Consider the following 21,013-nt stretch of genomic DNA (forward strand, 5'->3'; position numbering starts at 1 on the left):
GATTACAAGTTGAATATGTTCAAAATGAAAGAACACTGCTTTACAAGATCCTGATCTTTCCCTGAGGGGTTGGGAAAGGCTTTTCTGTTAGACGATAACACTTGAGTTAATAGGAAGAATGAGTAGGAGGTTATTAAGTAAAGCATTGGGTGTGGAACAGAGCAAATCAGAGGAAAGGCAGAAGACAGAGCAAAGGCTCTGACTGAAGAAGTCAAGAGAAATTTAATTGGTAAAATGGATCAGATTTGATAATGGATTGGGTTTGGGTGATGGTAAGAGAGTAGAAAGAATCAATGAAGATTTATAAATTTCTGACTTGTCCAACTTGATTGTTAGTTGAGCGCTTTGCTAGCACAGGGAACTCTAGAAAGGAGTCAGATAGGTATATAGGGGATGCAGGCATGGAGGTGAAGATCAAGAATTTGATCTTGGACAAGTTGACTTGAGTTACCTTTGAGATAGCTACTTGGAGATACGAGAAGTATTCAGATATGGAAAGAAAACCAGAAATAAATTGTATTACCAAAGCTACAGGAAAACTGTGTTTCAAGGAGAGGGGAATGGTCATCACTGTTAGATGCTCCTGAGAGTCCAAGAATGAATTCAAGAGTTTTGGAGCCATCAAGAGATCTCGGGGAAACCTAGGGAGAACTATTGTTAAGAAGTCATGGTGGCCGGAGTGGATTAAAGACTGAATGGTAGACGAGTCTGGAGAGAGTGGGTACAGGCCACTGTTTCAAACAGATCAGTGGTGAGGTATCAGAGAGAGGGCAGCCCCTGGAGAAAACTGGGCTGGAGGGAGGAATTTTGCACTAAGCGGAAATACTTGAGTATGTTTAAATGCCGTCAGAAAGTCTTAAGTGTAGAGGGGGGAGGTTGAGGCTACATGAGAGGGGACAGTATATGATAAGGTTACTAAGAGGGCCAGGAGGATGGAATAGAAATTATGCTCAGATGAGGGGCGGGGTTTGCCTTAGATGAGCTTCTCTGAGAGAGGAAAAAGAGGATTAGGCAGATTGAAGCTGATTTGTAGGTTTGGAAGCAGATGAGGGAGTTTTTATATGATGACTTTATGCAAAAATCCATACTAATTTAAAATTTTGTGATTCTGTAATAGAGTAGTGATGATAATATAAACATTTATGGACTGATCTCTATATGCTATGTGGTGGTTAATTAGTTAAGTGTGGTAGTTAAGTGTACATTATCTGTAGATAAAGTGTCTGGATTTGAATCCAAGGCTTACCATTTTCTATGTGACCCTGAACTATGTGACCTAGAACTGTGTGTTGTCAGCTAAATAGTGACCGAGGGAGCGGTCACCATCAGCCATCAGCATCAGGTACTGCCTTCATTACACTCTTCTGATGATGAAAGTATTAGCCTTATTATACAAATAAGCAATGTAATCAGAGAATAAGTGACTTATTTGAGGCCTCACAGCAAAGCAGATGAAAGAATCAGATTTCAAACTAGGCCTTATCCAGCTTCAAACCCATGCTTTTACGAGTTTTGAAAGCAGCTTGTCTAGAATATTTCTTCTGCAGTTATCTCAGTGCCTGAGATTTCATAGTTAACCTTATGTAAAAATTAGAAGTATACAGCATTGTAATTCAACTATACTTCAGTAAAAAAAGATAAATGAAAAAATGCAAGGTAAATGAAGTCAGTCTTGCACAGCTTCTGCCAGCCCAGAGTCTGCCCTCTGCCAGCAGGCCTTCTCCTACTTATCCCCCACCCCAGTCCTGCGAATCTCCTCTTCCTTTACTAGAATCCTGCCGTATTTTGGTAGTTTTCCCACCTGCATCTCTATCTTTCATTCTTTACCTTTCACTGCCCCCCCTTTTTTTCTTTTTAAACTTTGTGTCAAAGATTGTGCAAGTTCAGCTTGAAATTAGTGATTTGAGGGTGGAGGGTGTACGTTATCCTGTACAGTGAAAGGGGATGGGGCACATCCCCTGTGCTGCTTCTTTGGAGTAATATCTAAAGAATGAAGTGATGGAGGTTTTGTGCCAGTTTGGTGTCCACAGTTACTTTTTAAATTTTATTTGTCTATTTATTTTTGGCTCTGCTGGGTCTTCATTGCTGTATGGGCTTTTCTCTAGTTGTGGTGAGTGGAGGCTACTCTCTAGTCGTGGTGTGTGGGCTTCTCACGGCAGTGGTTTTTTCTCTTGTTGTGGAGCACGGGCTTTAGGGCATGTGGGCGTTAGTAGCTGTGGCCTGTGGGCTCGGTAGTTGCAGCTCTCAGGCTCTAGAGCACACGCTCAGTAGTTGTGGTGCATGAGCTTTGTTGCTCTGTGGCATGAGGTATCTTCCTGGACTGAGGACTGAACTTGTGTCTTCTGTATTGGCAAACCGATTCTTTACCACTGAGCCACCAGGGAAGCACCCACATTTACTTTTAAAAACATCTCCACTGCATTTATAATAATCATTGGAACAAATACCCTCCCTTTATCTATTTCTACCCAGGAGGTGGCTTTTTACTGCCATTGCCTGTTCTGTGATCAAATAACTTTCACTGTTTGCCTCTTAGGTTCTTTCAACTTTCCTTTTTAAAACTCAGAGACTTTCCCTAATGTTATTTAACTTAAAGACTTTTCCTGATGTTATCAAGTGCTTTATATTCTACCACAGATGGCTCATTTTATGAAACATTTTATCCTGCAAATTTAACTCCCCAGAGTTTCATCAGACTATATATGAAGAACAGGAAGTTTTATAGAAGAAAGTTGCTATGAACATTTATTTTTTATAGTAATTGTAATCATAACAGTATGTTATTTTGTTACTTTTTTAGGAGAACTGAGATAATATCACTTCAAAATAAAACAGTTTGAGATACTGCCATGGACTTGATGTATTTTTCATAGTTAGAATAACTTCTTTGTTGGATTCCTCTGACTTAACCTCCTGTTATTCCCATACTGTTCTGTAGTCCCAGGGGGCAGGCATTCTTTTCAGAAGAAATAACAGTTGATTTTGACTTGCCAGGAGTTAGCTCTGGTAAGTTACTGTTTTCTTTTTTTGAATTTTAATAATAATACTGGGGTATAATTGATACTACAAAGAAGTCACCCATTTAAAATACAAAAAACTAAGTTATTTTTAGTAGATTTGTAGGGTTACACAGCCATCATAATAAATTGGTTTTCGTTTTCCATTGCCCTGGAAAGTTCCACTGAACCTATTTGCATCAGTCTCTTTTCCTTTCTCTCTAGCCCCATGCAGCCAAGCCACTGATTTGGCTCTTCTCGCTATAGATTTGCCTTTTCTGGACTTTTCGTATTAGTGGAATAATACAGTATGTATTAAGAGTCGGACACGACTGAGCGACTGAACTGAACTGAACTGAGGCTTTTGAATCTGGGGTCCTTTTACTTAACAAAATGTTTTTGAGAGGCTCATCCATGTTGTAACATGTGTCAATAGCTTGTTGCTTTTTATTTATGCATAGTATTTCATTGTATGGATATACCAGATTTTGTTTATTCATCAGCTAATGGATATTTATATTTTTTCCATTCACAAGTATGAGATCAATAATGCTGTTATAAGCATTCATAGCCTTTGCATGGACATATATTTTCATTTTACTTGTGTAGATTCCTAGGAATGAAATTTCTGGGTTGTATGGTAAGTTTACTCCATGTCTGTGTTAAATTTTTTTAAGGAACTGAAACTATTTTCTGAAGTTATTGTACCATTTTACATTCCCACCAGCAGTAAATGAGGAGGATTCCAGTTTCTCTATACCCTCATCAGTGCTTCATATTGTCTGGATTATAACCATTCCAGTGGCTGTGTGGTGGTACCTTATTGTGGTTTCAATTTGCAATTTCCTAGTTAGTAATAATGCTGAGCATTTTTCCATGTGCTTACTAATTACCTTTGTTAAAATATTTACTCAGATTTTTGCCCGTTTTAATATTAGGTTGTTTGTCTTCTTATTATTGAGTTGTAATAGTTCTTTATATATTCTATATACAAATCCTTTATCAGGTATGTAATTTACAGATATTTTTCCTAGTCTATACTTTGATTTTTTATCTTCTTAATTAAGTCTTTTGAAGTTCAAACTTTTTAAAAATTTTAATGAAGTCTAGTTTATTGTTTTCTTTTACAATTTATGGTCCTGGTGACACATCTAAGACCTCTTTGACTAACCCAAGGCCACAAAAATTTTCTCCTATATTTGTGTCTCAAAGTTTTATAGCTTTAATGCTTACATTCAGGTTTATGATATATTTTTTGAATTGATTTTTGTGTATGTGGTGAGGTAAGGTCTGAGTTAAAGTTTTTGCATATTAATATTGAACTGTTCCAGTATGATTTGTTTAAAAGACTATTCTTCCCTCATTTAAGCATTTGATCATAAATACAGAGTTTATTTCGGAACTGTCAATCCTGTGCTATTTGTCTGGGGCTCTGTTCTTATGCCAGTACTGCACTATCTTGATTGCTATGGCCAATTTATAGCAAATTTTGAAATCAGATAGTGTAACTTCTCCAAATTTGTTCTTCTTTTTCAATATTCTTTTGGCTGTTCTAGTTCTTTGCCTTTTCATGTGTTTTATAATTAGTATCTACAGGAAGTATGCTTCAACTTTTATTGGTTTTACTCTCTTTCTGTAGATCAGTTAGGGGAGGATTGGTGTCTTAACAATACTGAATCTTCCAACTCATGAGGGTTGCATATCTGTCCTTTTATTTAGTCTTTTTTATTTATTTCATTGCATTTTATAGTTTTCAGGATATAGATCCTGGACATATTTTGTTGAATTTACACTGTTTTATTGTTCAGTGATGCTTTAAAATATTTTCAGTTTATGTCTCATCCCTCATCACCATTAAAACTTTGCTCAAATGCTTTCAGTTAATTTCTCCCAGTTTGTATTCAAATCTGGCAAATATAAGATAGTTTCTTATAAAATAAATAAGTAGCCTCTAAAATGTTTCATTTATAGTTTCTAAGAGGTAAAGGGATGAACAATTTTTGTTACTTTGATTTAGTGAATGGTCAGTAAATGTTTAATAAGTACTGTCATGTCAGTCTGTCTACATTACTGACAGTATAAAACACAAGCTTTCTCTGAAGGGATTTGGTCTATCACATTAGCTCCTGTTCCTTCTTCTCTAGGTGTTGCAGCATCCCTGGAAGTCTCTGAGAGCCCCGGGAGTGTTCAAGTTGCCCGGGGTCAGACAGCAGTCCTGCCCTGTACTTTCACCACCAGTGCCGCCCTCCTTAACCTCAATGTCATCTGGATGGTCATTCCTCTCTCCAATGCGAACCAGCCCGAGCAGGTACTTCTGTTCCATCCTGTGCTGCCACTGAAATTTTAATGTTTTTATAAGAGGTGGGTAAGAAAGTGTCTTGAATACATACTTGATTTCTAGAATAAGGTGATACTTTCAGTATGCCTGTGCTGTTTTAAGTCCTATTCCTGCATTATTAGCCAACTTTCAAAAGAAGCTATCCTCTTTGTGAAAGGCTTTAAAAAAAATTAATACATGTCAAGCGGATCCTTCTGAAGAATATATAGGAATCTGGAATCTCATCAGAAGACATTGTTGATAGGAAATACTGAGACAGAAAAAGAAAGATGTATTTTGACAGGAAGGGACTAGCACTGGTATAGGTGGATGAGCGAGTACTTTTTAAAGATAGTGATAATATTGAGGAAGTAACTTTAGATCGTATTACTAGTACTTGACTGACTTGGTTAATTACAGAAGTATTTTAAAGCCAGGCACACTAGTCATCTTCCAGGACTTTCAAATAGAAGCTACTACCTTATAAGCTATATCAGTTATAGGTAAAAGACCCCATTGCATGTGATACCCACTACAGAAAATAATGCTCAGAAAATTAGTGAATTGTGACCATGACTATACCTTTCATTCCCAAAGTTAGCTTATTTCTGTTATGAAGTTTTTCTGCTTCAATAGGATTTTTACTGCCTAAAAATATTTGATAAGCCAAGTTTTCTGATAGGAAATTTAAATAGATGTGTTTAACAGTAACTCCTTCTAGTTCTTTAGTCCATGGGCCTTTTATAATTAGACTGAGATCATTTTGTTCAACCTCATCATTTGAGGAGTCAGTGATAGAGGCAGGGAAAGACTTGACTACAGTCACCCAAATATTTATAGGTAGAGATAGCTTGGATAAAACCAGGTACCTCACTGTCAGCCTAAAGGGCTTTTTGCAACTTCATTCTGGGTCCTCTCTCATGAATAGTTGACTTTAATAAATAAATTGACATAAGAAAAGCAGTCGTGGATTGTAACTCTTCTTCCCTTTTTTGACATTCATTTATATTCAGTCTATAACTTGATCTTTCATTTTGTGACCTAGTAAGCATGAGAATGTCAGTGCTAGTTTAACTTTTTATTTTGCAATTAATTTTTTGAACTGGTAAAAATATTTATGGACCAATAGTAAGGTATCATAAAATGCACTTTCTATATTCTGATAAGTTAGGTAAGGATACAGTGTTGTTCCAGTTTGGTATGTAGGAATTTAGAACCCCTAGATACCTACAGATAGGTGCTGTTGTAAAAAGTTGGTGACAACTCTAAGATTAGAAATAAAATTTTCCAATGTTTGGTATAGTCTGCACTTTACTGGTTAGTTATTGTTATGTGTCTAGAAGGAGATGTGTTGGCCAAATGATTCCTTTTGGTTTCCTTTGCAGGTCATTCTCTATCAAGGTGGACAGATGTTTGATGGTGCCCCCCGGTTCCATGGTCGGGTAGGATTTACAGGCACCATGCCAGCCACCAATGTCTCCATCTTCATTAACAACACTCAGCTGTCAGATACAGGCACCTACCAGTGTTTGGTTAACAACCTTCCAGATAGAGGTGGCAGGAATATTGGGGTCACTGGTCTCACAGTTTTAGGTGAGTGACAGGACATGTTCCAGGTACTTTGGCTTTACTTACAAATTTACTCCCAAGCACATTTACTTCTGCCATTTCTTCTGCACACTCTTGTCTGCTGTGTCTTTTTTCTGTCCTCTCTCCTTGTGGCCACATCTGGACTCTGCTTCTCTGTGCTTCTTCATATAGTTTCTGCACCCATTACTCCATTTCAGGTGGCTCTCAAAAGCTTATGTCTTTTTTTTTATTATTAATTTATTTATTTTAGTTGGGGGCTAATTACTTTACAATATTGTAGTGGTTTTTGCCATACATTGACATGAATCAGCCATGGGTTTACATGTGTTCCCCATCCTTAACCCCTCTCCCACCTCCCTCCCCAATCCCATCCCTCTGGGTCGTCCCATTGCACCAGCCCTGAGCATTTGTCTCATGCATCAAACCTGGAATGGCGTTCTGTTTCACATATGATAATATACATGTTTCAATGCTATTCTCTCAGATCATCCCACCCTCACCTTCTCCCACAGAGTCCATAAGACTGTTCTATGCATCTATGTCTCTTTTTCTGTCTAGCATATAGGATTATTGTTACCATCTTTAAAATTCCATATATATGCATTAGTATACTGTATTGGTGTTTTTCTTTCTGGCTTACTTCACTCTGTATAATGGGCTCCAGTTTCATCCATCTCAATAGAACTTATTCTAATGTATTCTTTTTAATGGCTGAGTAATATTCCATTGTGTATATGTACCACAGCTTCCTTATCCATTCGTCTGCTGATGGACATCTAGGTTGCTTCCATGTCCTGGCTATTGTAAACAGTGCTGCGATGAACATTGGGGTACACTTGTCTCTTTCAATTCTGGTTTCCTCGGTGTGTATGCCCAGCAGTGGGATTGCTGGGTCATATGGCAGTTCTATTCCCAGTCTTTTAAGGAATCTCCACACTGTTCTCCATAGTGGCTGTACTAGTTTGCATTCCCACCAACAGTGTAAGAGGGTTCCCTTTTCTCCACACCCTGTCCAGCATTTATTGCTTGTAGACTTTTGGATAGCAGCCATTCTGACTGGTGTGAAATGGTACCTCATTGTGGTTTTGATTTGCATTTCTCTAATAATGAGTGATGTTGAGCATCTTTTCATGTGTTTGTTAGCCATCTGTATGTCTTCTTTGGAGAAATGTCTGTTTAGTTCTTTGGCCCATTTCTTGATTGGGTCATTTATTTTTCTGGAATTGAGCTGCAGGAGTTGCTTGTATATTTTTGAGATTAATTGTTTGTCTGTTGCTTCGTTTGCTGTTGTTTTCTCCCATTCTGAAGGCTGTCTTTTCACCTTGCTTATAGTTTCCTTTGTTGTGCAAAAGCTTTTAGTTTTAATTAGGTCCTATTTGTTTATTTTTGCTTTTATTTCCAATATTCTGGGAGGTGGGTCATGGAGGATCCTGCTGTGATTTATGTCGGAGAGTGTTTTGCCTATGTTTTCCTCTAGGAGTTTTATAGTTTCCGGTCTTACGTTTAGATCTTTAATCCATTTTGAGTTTATTTTTGTGTATGGTGTTAGGAAGTATTCTAGTTTCATTCTTTTACAAGTGGTTGACCAGTTTTCCCAGCACCACTTGTTAAAGAGATTGTCTTTTCTCCATTGTATATTCTTGCCTCCTTTGTCGAAGATAAGGTATCCATAGGTGTGTGGATTTATCTCTGGGCTTTCTATTTTGTTGCGTTGATCTATATTTCTATCTTTGTGCCAGTACCATACTGTCTTGATGACTGTGGCTTTGTAGTAGAGCCTGAAGTCAGGCAGGTTGATTCCTCCAGTTCCATTCTTCTTTCTGAAGATTGAAAAGCTTACTTCTTAAATGACTTTTCCTGAAGGTGGAGAAAGGCAGTAAAAATACCATCAAAAGTAGCCCCTCACTTTTCCTAAGCTTTTATGTGTGTGCTCAGTTGCTTCAGTCATGTCCAACTCTGTGTGACCCGGTGGACTGTGGCACACCAGGCTCCTCTACCCATGGGATTCTTCAGGCAAGAATGCTGGAGTTGGTTGCCATGCCCTCCTCCAGTTGATCTTCCCAACCCAAGGATTGGGTATCTCTTGCATCTCCTGCATTGGCAGGCGAGTTCTTTACCATTAGTGCCACCTGGGAAGGCCAGGCTTGTATAGGATAAGACTTATTGTTGAATGCAAATTAAATCATGAATGATTGATAGAGTAGGGAGCAGGGAGCTTAGCACACATGAGAATAAATTTGCTACTACTTCCTATTTATGTGATGCTGAATAGGCCCATGACTCTTCTAAGCATTTACCTCTTGTCCTGGCAGAATTTTAATAATACTTCCTTTTACTTTCAAAAATATCATTGTTTGAATGATAAGTTATATGATCAACTTAGTCTTAATACTGAGACCAAATAGATTTAGAGCCTTTTCCAAGGTTATGTGGGCTTCCCTGGTGGCTCAGTTGGTGAAGAATCTGCCTGCAACGCAGGAGACCCAGGTTTGATCCTTGGGTTGGGAAGATCCCCTGGAGAAGGACATGGCTACTCACTCCAGTATTCTTGTATGGTAAATCCCATGAACAGAGGAGCCTGGCGTTCCATGGACTTGCAAGAGTTGAACACGACTTATTAACTAAACCACCAACAGCCACCACCATCAAGGTTATGTAGACCATGAAATGACAAAAAAGCTCGGATTAAAATGTAGATCTCTTTACTCAAACCAGTATTCTTTCCATTATACCATGCAGGTAGACTTTCTCATGCTAAAGTAAGTTCATTCTAAACGTGTTTTATTTTTCAGTTCTGCTGCTTCTGAGATAAAGTACTGCCTCCTAAATGGGTATTTGTGCTAGAATTGGTTACATTGAGCTCACTTGGGGAGACTGTGAAGTACTTAGAGAAGGCTGATGCTCTGGACTGTCTTCCATCCTACTCACGTCTCAGAATCAACTCCAGGATTCCTGGGCACATGCTTCCCCTTTTCCTTTCCACTGTTGAGTCACTTGGGGATACCAGTGTTGGTGGTTCTTGCCATTTTCCTTCTTCAGATGAGAAAATGCTGTAGCTCTGGTGCCTTGTTCTCACAGTCTTCAAACTATTATTCGCTCAAATATGTTAAACTTACATAGACTTTAAAACACTCTATGTAATAAATACAGAGTACTATTGGAATTTAACATTATTTTGATATTCACACATATAGTTTAGATAATGAGCTTCCCACATGATTCATGTTTGTTTACTTTTTCATTTTTAAAGAAAGAAAAAAATGCTTAATTCATATAAAATTAATGTCACCTTCAAGTAATTATTTTGGGTTTCCTCTCATAGCGTCACAGTGGCAGTGGTAAGCCAGTAAATCGAGGTTGGTTTATCCCATTACAGCAGTTAAAATCCCCTGAGATTTTTCAGTCTTTCTACCTATACCTTTTCATTGTTCTCTCTTTCCCCACCCATTTTCTTTCCTGGTTCCTCTGTATAGAGCATTCATTTTCTACTCATTCATTCATTTTTTTCAAGGTTGAACACATTTATTGAAAAGTCACTAGCATTACAAGTGCATCACCCACTTATATTTAAACTCAATTGCATGCATTACCTAATATGAGAGTCCAAGCCATGGGCTTAGTTTATATTTTTATTTGCTTGCTTTTTTACTCTAAACTACCACCTTCTTCTTTTAGTTTTCTTTCTTGGAAAAGTTTGTGTTTCACATCCTTTGTGTCCTTATCTTTCTTAATGATAATAAAATGTCCATGTGTTACTATCAAGAAGTAGATATACTTGAACCTCATTCTAACTCCCTCTACTATAGAACAGACGTTGGTATAAAGTTAGTGTGTCTGGTTTTGTTAGTAGAGTTAACTGTGTTCTTAACTAGCGTTAAGACCAATGTTAAGGTGGTTTTAGCCAAGAGTAGCTGGCAGAGTTAATGGGTACTGTTCCTTGAAATATCTTCTTTACAAATGGGCTCTTTCATCAATTAAAAAAGTTTAATTATGGTAAAATATAAAAAAAAATTACCATCTTAGCCAGTTTTTAAGTGAGCGATTCAGTGGTGTTTGAACTAATCTCCAGAACTTTTTTCAACTTGTAAAGTTTACCCATTAAATGACATTTTTCCATCCCCTCAGCTGCTGGAAATCACTGTTCTGTTTTCTTTTTCTGTGAGTTTGAGTACCCTAGGGACCGCATATAAGTGGAGTCATACATTATTTGTCTTTTTATAACTGACTTTTTTCACTTAACATTATATTCTCTGGTTTCACCCATGTTGTAGCCTGTGTCAGAATTTCCTTACTTATCAAGGCTAAATAATATTCCATTGTATGTCCATACTATATTCTGTTCATCCATCCATCTATAGACACTTGAGTTATTTCCACCTTTTAGCTATTGTGAATAATGCCGCTGTGAACTTGTGTGAATTCAGTAATGCTTTTAAAAGCAATACGTTGACAGAAGGATTTTAAAAATTATTTGAATACAGGTCTTTGGGGGGAGAAAACAGTGAAACTAAAACCATACGGTATTTTGAAAATATAATCAGAAGCTGTTGCCCTTTTTACATATTTTCTCCCTGCCAGCTGAAGTTGTTGGCCCTGCACTCGTGACCAAGTCCTGTGAATAGTACACACTGTTCACTGGCTTTGCTCATGAGATGGTCTTCTGGTATGTGTTCCCCAGCAGTGCTATCTGAGGTTCCAGTGTGCTGAATGTTGATGTCTCTTCTGTCATCCTCTGGCTCATGGTAAATGTATCCTCTGTTACTCTTCCTGTTACAGTTCCCCCTTCTGCCCCACACTGCCAAATCCAAGGGTCACAGGATATCGGCAGCGATGTCATCCTGCTCTGTAGCTCAGAGGAAGGCATTCCTCGACCAACTTACCTTTGGGAGAAGTTAGACAATACCCTCAAACTACCTCCAACAGCCACTCAGGGTATGTATTGTGTTGCTTTGTCCATTTAATTCATTATCATGGAAAATCTCAATTCGCAGGTGATTCACAAAGTAATTAACTTTAATAGATTTTGAAAAAAAGAACACACTGTATTTGTAACTGCTGTAAAGCTATCAGGATTGTTCTGTGTTTTCAGCTTTAAAGAGAATAAAAATATTTTCTTTCATCTTCTCATTGCTGACTTTATGAAATGTATCTTATCCAGTGGTAACTATATATGGAAATTCTGTTTCTTTGTAGTGAAGATTTAAAATAGCTAATTGGTAGTTTCTTTGAATTGCTAACTGTAAAGTAGTCCTTGAAGTTTATAACTCAGAAGCTGCTTCCTACTTAAGAAACAATTGCCTCTGTTAGTATGAGACACATCCACATAGTCATGAGAGGGTTAATCATCCTTTTCAGCCTCAAGTCTAATTAGAGGAGGAAGATGGGAAAGAGAGCAGGAAAAGGCCTCAGATTGTGGGAGAGCCAGGAGTTGGTCACAGCAGACAGGTAAAGATGGAGGAGGCGTGAATATCATTGAGGGCTTTCTGCATGTAAATCCAGCTGCTTAGATTTGATATTAAAGGAGACACCCTTGAAAACTGAGGAAAGTTTATGAAATGAGGGAAATTCTAGAATTATATATATAATTTCTATTTCAAGGAAATAAATTTTTGCTATCTTGTGTGTTACATCATCTGTAGTACAGATCATATCTCTTCTAGCATTCTCAGGGCAGATTTCCAGATCTTAACTTAAGGAGCTGACAATTAATGGAGAGGTCCCAAACAACCTTAGTTATGCTTGATAAGTTTGAATCATATTGATAGTGTATACTTGTCATGGGAAGAAAAGCCCCAAGTTTTATGGTGAAGTTGGGCATTAAAGAACCAGGATCACCAGCCTCTTAAGAGCTTTTCAGTTTCCTTTAAGAATCCCCACAGAAATTATTAATGGATCGTCCCATCACTTTTTAGTTAACCTGTCCCAGTATTATTTTAAAAAGCTTTTTTTCACCATAATAACTTCTGGGTTATTCTAATAATGATCACTGCAATGCTGTTGTTCCCTACTGATTGTTTATTGCTAGATGTTTTAACCATACTGTGAGGCTAAATAGCTTTTTTTGTGTGTGTGGACTGATCTATTAATCTTAATATTGTAAGTGGCATGTTTAAAATAGCTCTTGTCTTTAAATCCTGAAAACTATATTCAAGTCCTAGATTTTCCAGTAACTATTTCTATGACAGTTCACCTCTTTGGGCCTGTGTTATCCTTTTTGTGTGTGTGTTGTCTTTTTGTAAAATAAAGAGATTTAACAATATCATCTCCAACGCCTCCATATCAGCATTAAGATTCTATGCTTTATAACATTTCTTTGAAATATTGGGCTGAGTTTGGAATTACAAATGAAAGTTTAAAAATGGTTGTATGTAACTTGTGAGTATCTGTAGAAAGAGCCTTCCATGCCTACTTGTTTCTGAATAAATAGATATTAGTCAAATTTCTTGGTATCTTCTTTGCAACTTGCATATTCTTTGGTACTTGAGGTGTAAAAGTGAACACGAATGCCAAAGATGACAGCATGTGTCTTGTAATTCCAACTCAGGATTGGCTATCAGGCTTAACTTTGGATAACTTCATCTATTGTAATAATACACATTAAATGAGTCTGATCTTTAATTAAATTTACCTCTTGATATCTGCGTTAATACAATAGACAAAATGGCATATAATCCCAAAATAACTTAGAATTCTTTTAGAAGATTTATCTTATTTGTATACATTTGTTTAATATAAATTCAGTATGCATTCCTGAGAAAAGAGTAACTGACACCAGAAGAGGGCACCCCAGAAGTCTGAGTAGTGCCAGGGCATGATACTTGGGGATTAGAATTGTCCATGTAGAGGGGCTAGCTTGAAGGAGCTCCTTCTAGGGCAAATCTGGGACAGTGTGAACATTGAAATAATAATGTAATCCACTGAATACGGTGAGAATCCCTGAATCCCTGCTGATAGACATAAATAAATGGGGGAGAAAGGAGAGCATTTTCTTACATTAGAATAGCTCCCGATGTTGGTAGAAGGAGTGACAGAAAATCATCCCTAATGTCAAAATAGGAGCTGTCATTTGATGAGAAACATGTTTACTAGTTCCAAAGTATTTCCCCACAAATAACTTACTAATTACAAAGAGTAAATAGTAACTTTATAGTAGAGAGACCTGGTGGATACCACTGTAATCACACAACCAATGTTGTGACAAACTGCTGTTGTATGCTTCATGTCTTATGCTCTGAGAAGGACACAGCATCATTACTTCAGTGTTTCTGTCAAAATGCATTAGTTCAGTTCAGTTCAGTTCAGTTGCTCAGTCATGTCCGACTCTTTGCGACCCCATGAATTGCAGCACGGCAGGCCTCCCTGTCCATCACCAACTCCTGGAGTCCACCCAAACCAATGTCCATTGAGTCGGTGATGCCATCCAACCGTCTCATCCTCTGTTGTATCCTTCTTCTCCTGCCCTCAATCTTACGCAGCATTAGGGTCTTTTCAAATAAGTCAGCTCTTCGCATCAGGTGACCAAAGTATTGGAGTTTCAGCTTCAACATCAGTCCTTCCGATGAACACCCAGGACTGATCTCCTTTAGGGTGGACTGGTTGGATCTCCTTGCAGTCCAAGGGACTCTCAAGAGTCTTCTCCAACACCACAGTTCAAAAGCATCAATTCTTCAGCGCTCAGCTTTCTTTATAGTACCTGAGTCCAATCACAAAGAAATATCCATCAGGGCATGAAGACACAGGCAAACTGTCCTAGATTGAAAGAGACTGAGGAGTCAGAGAACAAACTTGATGGTTGCTAGGCGGGGGTGAGGGGGGGTGGGGGGAAGGATAGTTAGGGAGTTTGGAATGAACAGGTACACACTGCTATATGTAAAATGGATAACCAACAAGGACCTACTGTATAGCACAGGGAACTCTGCTCAATATTATGTGGCAGCCCGGATGGGAGGGGAGTTTGGGGGAGAATGGATACGTGTATATGTGTGGCTGAGTCCCTTTGCTGTTCCCGAAACTATCACGACATTGTTAATTGGCTATACCCCAATACAAAATCGGAGAAGGCAATGGTACCCCACTCCAGTACTCTTGCCTGGAAAATCCCATGGACGGAGGAGCCTGGTAGGCTACAGTCCATGGGGTCACTAAGAGTCGGACACGACTGAGCGACTTCACTTTCACTTTTCCCTTTCATGCACTGGAGAAGGAAATGGCAACCCACTCCAGTATTCTTGCCTGGAGAATCCTAGGGACAGAGGAGCCTGGTGGGCTGCCGTCTATGGGGTCGCACAGAGTCGGACACGACTGAAGCGACTTAGCAGCAGCAGCAATACAAAATACAAAGTTAAAAAAGAGAAACCAAAAAGCTGAAACAACTAAGTATGAAACAGAATCCTAGATTAGAAACTGGACAGGGGAAGAAACAGCTATAAAGGACGTTATTGGGCAATTGACGAAATCTGAGTTTAAACTGAATGAGATAATACTGTTGTAGCAATATTTAATTTCTTGACTTTGATACTTGTACTGTGATTATGTAATGTCTTTTTCCTTAGGAAATACTAAGTACTTAGTGGTAAAAAGGTGCAATGTCTTCTCCTTGCTCTTACATGGTTCAGGGAAATATTTCTGTATGTACTGGGGAAGTAATAACCAAATAGGGCAAAATATAAATAACTGTAAAATGCAAGTAGATGATATATGATACACAAGAATTCCTGGTAGTATTCTTTCAATTTTCTATAAACTAACAGTTATATCACAATAAAAGTTACCAAAAAGTTGTCTTTGTATAGTTTACATGTGGATGCTAAAGATTGAATAAATTTAGAACCAGCATCCTTTGGAGATGTAGTTTGTTTTTATACAGAGGAATTAAAAAGTGGATTTAGTATTGTCCTTTTGGCATATAAATACTTTGAATTCTAAAAGAAGTGAAAACTATATTTGATGAATATTATTTGAAGCAAAATACAGCAGTTTGGCCCTTGTTACATTAGGCCTATACAGTTGGCTCAGCTCCCATTGAGACAGTTCTTCAGGCTCTGCATCAGTGATTTTGATCCATGGACAGTTTCACTTGGGGAAGTCTGGAGACACTTTCAGTTGTCACAGCTGGGAGGAAGCTGCTAATGGCAGCCAGTGGGTAGAGGCCAGGGATGGTGCTGAGCCTTGTGATGCACAGGTCAGCCTCCACAATAAAGAATTATACAGCCCCCGTGTCAATAAGTGAATTGCATTAATGGATTTCCAAACATTAAAACACCATCCTTTTCTGGAATAAAGTCTATTTGTAATTATTTTTAAATAAATTACTAATATTTGGTATGCTTATATTTTAATAGAACTTTCTCATCAGTTTAGTAGAACATCTCATCAAGTTTAGTAGAACTTGATCATCTGTGATCATAAGTGAGAATGGCCATAATTTTCTGTCTTCTATTATCCTTGCTTGAGTTTTAGTATCAGAGTATAGTAAGTCCTCATAAGTTGAGTTGGGTAGCCCTTCCTCATTTTTTCATGCTCTGAAACAGTACAGATAAGAAAACATAGGTTATCTGATGATTTTGTAGAATTTGCTTGTCAAAGCTTTGCCTTGCTGTTCTGTTGTTGGGTTTTTATTTTTTTATTTTTGATAGCTCTTTGACTACTGATTTAGTTTCTCTAATGAAGTAGGTTTATTAAGATTTTCTATACCTTTATTTTTCTAGAAAACGTCTCTTTTGTCTTCGCTTATGCATAGTAGCATCAAGTTGTATTCTCTACATGAAAACACGAGTGTGTATGTAAGAGTGCAGGTTTTGGAGTCAAGAGGATGTGGTTTGGAATCACAGCTCCAGGAACCACTAGCTATGTGACAGCCTTGGTCTTCTTCTGTGTAAAATGGAGACAATGATAGTAACTGCCTCACAGGATGAAATAAAGATTAAATGAAAGCACATGTAAAATGTTTAGCACAACATCTGGCATGCATAAGCACTTAATAAATATTAGCATTTATATTATCATTAGTATTATTATTCCCTCATGAATTTTAAAACTCTATGCATTTATGTTCCCCTTTTCATTCCTAATTCTGTTGGTCCTTTTCATCTTTATGTTTTTAATCACTCCTACCTAAACCAAGCTTTTGATTTTATTTATACTTTTGTATGTTGTTGTTGTTCAATCACTAAATCTTGTCTGATTCTTTGCCACCTCATGGACTGCAGCATGCTAGGCTTCCCTGTCCTTTACTACCTCTTGGAGTTTGCTCAAATTCATGTCCATTGAGTCAATGACGCCATCCAACCATCTCATCCTCTGCCACCTGTTTCCCCTTTTGCCTTTGATCTTTCCCAACATCAGGATCTTTTCCAATGAGTTGATTCTTCTCATTAGATGGCCAAAGTATTGGAGCTTCAGCATCAGTCCTTCCAGTGAATATTCAGGGTTGATTTCCTTTAGGATCGACTGGTTTAATCTCCTTACAGTCCAAGGGAGTCTCAAGAGTCTTCTCCAGCACCACAGTTCAAAAGCATCAATTCTTTGGTGCTCAGCCTTCTTTATGGTCCACCTCTCATATCTGTACATGACTACTGAAAAAAACATAGCTTTGACTATATGGACCTTTGTCGGCAAAGTGTTATCTCTGCTTTTTAATACACTGTCTAAGTTTGTCATAGCTTTCCTTCCAAGGAGCAAGTGTCTTTTAATTTCATGGCTGCAGCCACCATCTGCACTGATTTTGGAGCCCAAGAAAATAAAATCTGTCACTGCTTCTACTTTTTCCCCCTCTATTTGCCATGAAATGATGGGACTGGGTGCCATGATCTTAGTTTTTTGAATGTTGAGTTTCATGCTAGCTTTTTCACTCAAGTATAGTCTTGTATACTCGTTTTTTTATTTTTGCTCTGAATTCATTTGTTAATTTAACATAAGCTTGTTGGGCATCTACTAGTTTCCAGCACTCTTCTAGGTGCTAGAGACACATCAGTGAACATAAATCCTTCCCCTTATAGGGCTTGAATTCTAATGGGTGGAGATTGAACATAATAAATCAGTAAATTGCAGAGATTGTTACAAGGAGATAAATTCATTAGGGGAAAAGTAGGTGAGTGTAAAATGGATTAGCTAAGGCATGAGGAGCTGAAATCTGAAAAAGATTCTTAGGGTAAGCCTCCTAGAGAAGATGATATTCTAGCAAAGTTTTGAAGATGTTAAAGGAATTAGGCATGTGAATATGGGGGCTGGAGAGCATTCTAGGCAGAAGGAACAGCCAGGTGAAGTCCCTGATGTAGGAGTGTGCCTGGTGTTTTAGATGAACAGCAAAGAAACCAGTTAAATAGCCAGTAATAGTTAAAATAACACAAAAATGCATATTAAGCATAGAGAAACAGTGAAATTTAACAACTTATGAACAACAGAAGCCCAGGATAGGTTGAAAAAAAGAAGACATAACTGACAAATCCACAATCCTACTATGTAATTTTTTTGTTTCCCTTTTCCATCTCCATCTTAATTCAACCAACATCAACACAAAAAGGAAATAAAATTTTCTATGTCTGAAAAATTTGGCATGAAACAAAGATTAAGCCTGTTGGATACTTAATGCTGTATCATGTTTTTAAATTTTCTTTTAGAATGCATGCTAAGTTGCTTCAGTCATGTCCAACTCTTTGTGACCCCATGGACTGTAGCCCACCAGGCTCCTCTGTCCATGAGATTCTCCAGGCAAGAATACTGGAGTGGGTTGCCATTTCCTTCTCCATGACAGAGTTTAAATATTAAGTATTTATCATATTATCTTTGAATTTTAAATAGGTTTTATTTTGTATTAATATTCCCATTTTTATTACTTTTTATTATCAAACATTTGCATCTGGTTGAAATAATTTTTTACGTATTATTAAAATATATAGTATGTCATAATATATGTCATATATTCAGATAACAGTAAACCATGTATTCATTATTTTTTTATGCAGACTACTTCTGAATTTTATATAAGAAATGACTCACAGTTTATTATTATGGTCACTTATTATTTTAAAAATGCATAAATCATGTAACATCGAATAATTTGATTTTGTTAAGTCTGATCTCTCAACCTCACATCCTGAGTATTAATATTTATTGGAATTTTGAGACATTTAGCATTTTCCCAATTTCTTGACGGATTTTCCTCATGAATCAGAAAAAGATATAAATTTCTCAAGCCATGCCAAGAGGAAATTCCTACATAGAAGCCTTCCCAGGCACTGTGCATTATCTCACTGAGTCCTCGCGGTAGCCTACAGAAGAAGAGGTGGCACATTCGTGACCACCTAGCTAGCCAGCGATAGAACATGTTTCACCCTGAGTCTAGAACACACACTCTAAGCCAGTGTACCGTTGACTAGGCAGCAGAGAAGTGATTCTGGAACTAAGGAGAAAGGATGGAAGTGGAAATGTGCACTTATATTTATTCTCTCTAAATTCTGTAGGGCTTTCTGGTTGAGGTCAGTGTCTTATGTGGGATACAGTGTTGCTGTGAACTACAATGGAGCGGAGCATGATGCAGTTTGTTGCTTTCCAAACTGTAGTTTCACCCTGATGAACTTCTCCTATTCTTTAAAAGAAAGACCATCAAAAGGATATTTATTCTACAACTTCATTTCAACAAAATAGTCTGTGCCAGAGCAGGCCAAGTGAAGTGACCAACTGGGGGTTTGGCCCCTCTCATTTCAGAAAGGGCCCTGCACCGTGGCGTGGAGCAGGCTGGTGCTGGCGGCAGAGGTGCCCCATGTCTGCGTTGCCCTGACTGCATAGAAAAAGCCCTCTTCTGCTTCTGGCTAGTCCTGTCTTATTGATGAGTCTGTCTCATCCCCCTGATTCTGTTCCAAGTTAACTCCAGTGTGGTGTGTCCACCTCATGGAAAAACACTGTCTTAAATCACTCTACTCATGGTGTCTATCGAGGTAAAGGGAAAAACAGTGACTTCACCTTTTAAAAATAACTTTTTCAACATGAATCTTTACAGTTTACCTTTTCCGCATGCCAGAAGGCTGCTTAGATCAGCTGTTAATTTTTTTCCTAATTCTCTCTATGGAAATGTCAACACAGTCAGTGGTTTGGTGTGAGCTGATCAAATTTCTAGACTTTCAGGATTTATGAAGACAGTAATACAGTGTGTGGAATTGGAGTTAGTGGTCCAAAGATTATGGTTTTCTTGAATGATGACATTTGCTAATGTATTGAAGATGGATTTACACAGATGGCTTAGTTTAAGACTAACGGCATTGTGACATTGATTGCAAGGTTAGAAAATATCCTATAGATGTACCCCAGAGAATATTATGGTGTTAAATACCTGACTAGAAAGTCAAGTGGGGGTATGGTGATGATGAGCTTTGGACACAGACAGACCTGATTTTATGTGCTGCTACTTGTGTTCTGTGCGATCTTGGACCAATTGCATAGCTTTTCTGAGCTTTGTCACCTTTGAAAAGTACAGAATATAAAACTTAAGGTTTGTAAAATTAAAGAGACATGTAAAACTCTTAGTATAGTGCATGTGGTACACAATAGACACTCAAGAGAAGATAGCCCATTTATTTCTTTGTTGCATACCTTTCCGTGTGCTGGGTAATTTCTGAGGATGGTGATACCATGATAAACAAGAAAAACCCAGTCCATTATCTTAATGAGACAAGTAGGTAAGAAATTATAATAAATGGGGTAAGTTCCAGCACTAGAGAATACAGGGCCCTGGGAAACACATGGGAGAGACGTTTATGAGAGCCTGGGAAATCAAATAGAACACAGAGGAGGAGAAAACAGTTTCCCTCCAGACCGGCCCAACTCTCTGAGTGAGTTCACTGAAAAGCCGACATTGGTAGCCATCAGAACTCTGTGTTCTTAAGGAAAAGGAAATAACATACAAGTGTGAGCCAAATAACTACCAGGTATATTGACTTGGGTGTGTACAGCACAGTTCAAATGTCTAAGTAAGATATCCATTTAGTAAGAATATCTGTATAGTATGGGTTGGATCATTTACATTCTTCCATTGGAAAGCAGTAGCAAAAACAAAACCAAAAAACCCCTCCTTTTCCTGGCCTGTATACTGATGTTAATTTCCGAGTGTGTTTGA

The 21,013-nt window shown here is 37.9% G+C and overlaps 1 protein-coding gene across 20 annotated transcripts in view; it reads left to right on the forward strand.

Annotated features, from left to right (window-relative positions):
• Positions 1–21,013, forward strand: part of IGSF11 (immunoglobulin superfamily member 11) — a 187,655-nt gene that overhangs the window by 158,116 nt on the left and 8,526 nt on the right. For 9 of the 20 annotated variants that reach the window (XM_081571989.1, XM_081571990.1, XM_081571994.1 and 6 more), the window contains 3 exons: positions 5,141–5,304; positions 6,699–6,906; positions 11,680–11,835. In XM_081571989.1, the coding sequence (XP_081428115.1) occupies positions 5,141–5,304; positions 6,699–6,906; positions 11,680–11,835 (528 nt within the window). Of the gene's footprint in view, positions 1–2,938; positions 3,007–5,119; positions 5,358–6,698; positions 6,907–11,679; positions 11,836–21,013 lie in introns of those variants that run through there. The other 11 variants (XM_081572000.1, XM_081572008.1, XM_081572005.1 and 8 more) reach the window with 5 other exon arrangements.

This window comes from Giraffa tippelskirchi, chromosome 2 (assembly GCF_054371585.1).
Source record: "Giraffa tippelskirchi isolate mGirTip1 chromosome 2, T2T-mGirTip1v1.2.pri, whole genome shotgun sequence".
NCBI lineage: Eukaryota > Metazoa > Chordata > Mammalia > Artiodactyla > Giraffidae > Giraffa > Giraffa tippelskirchi.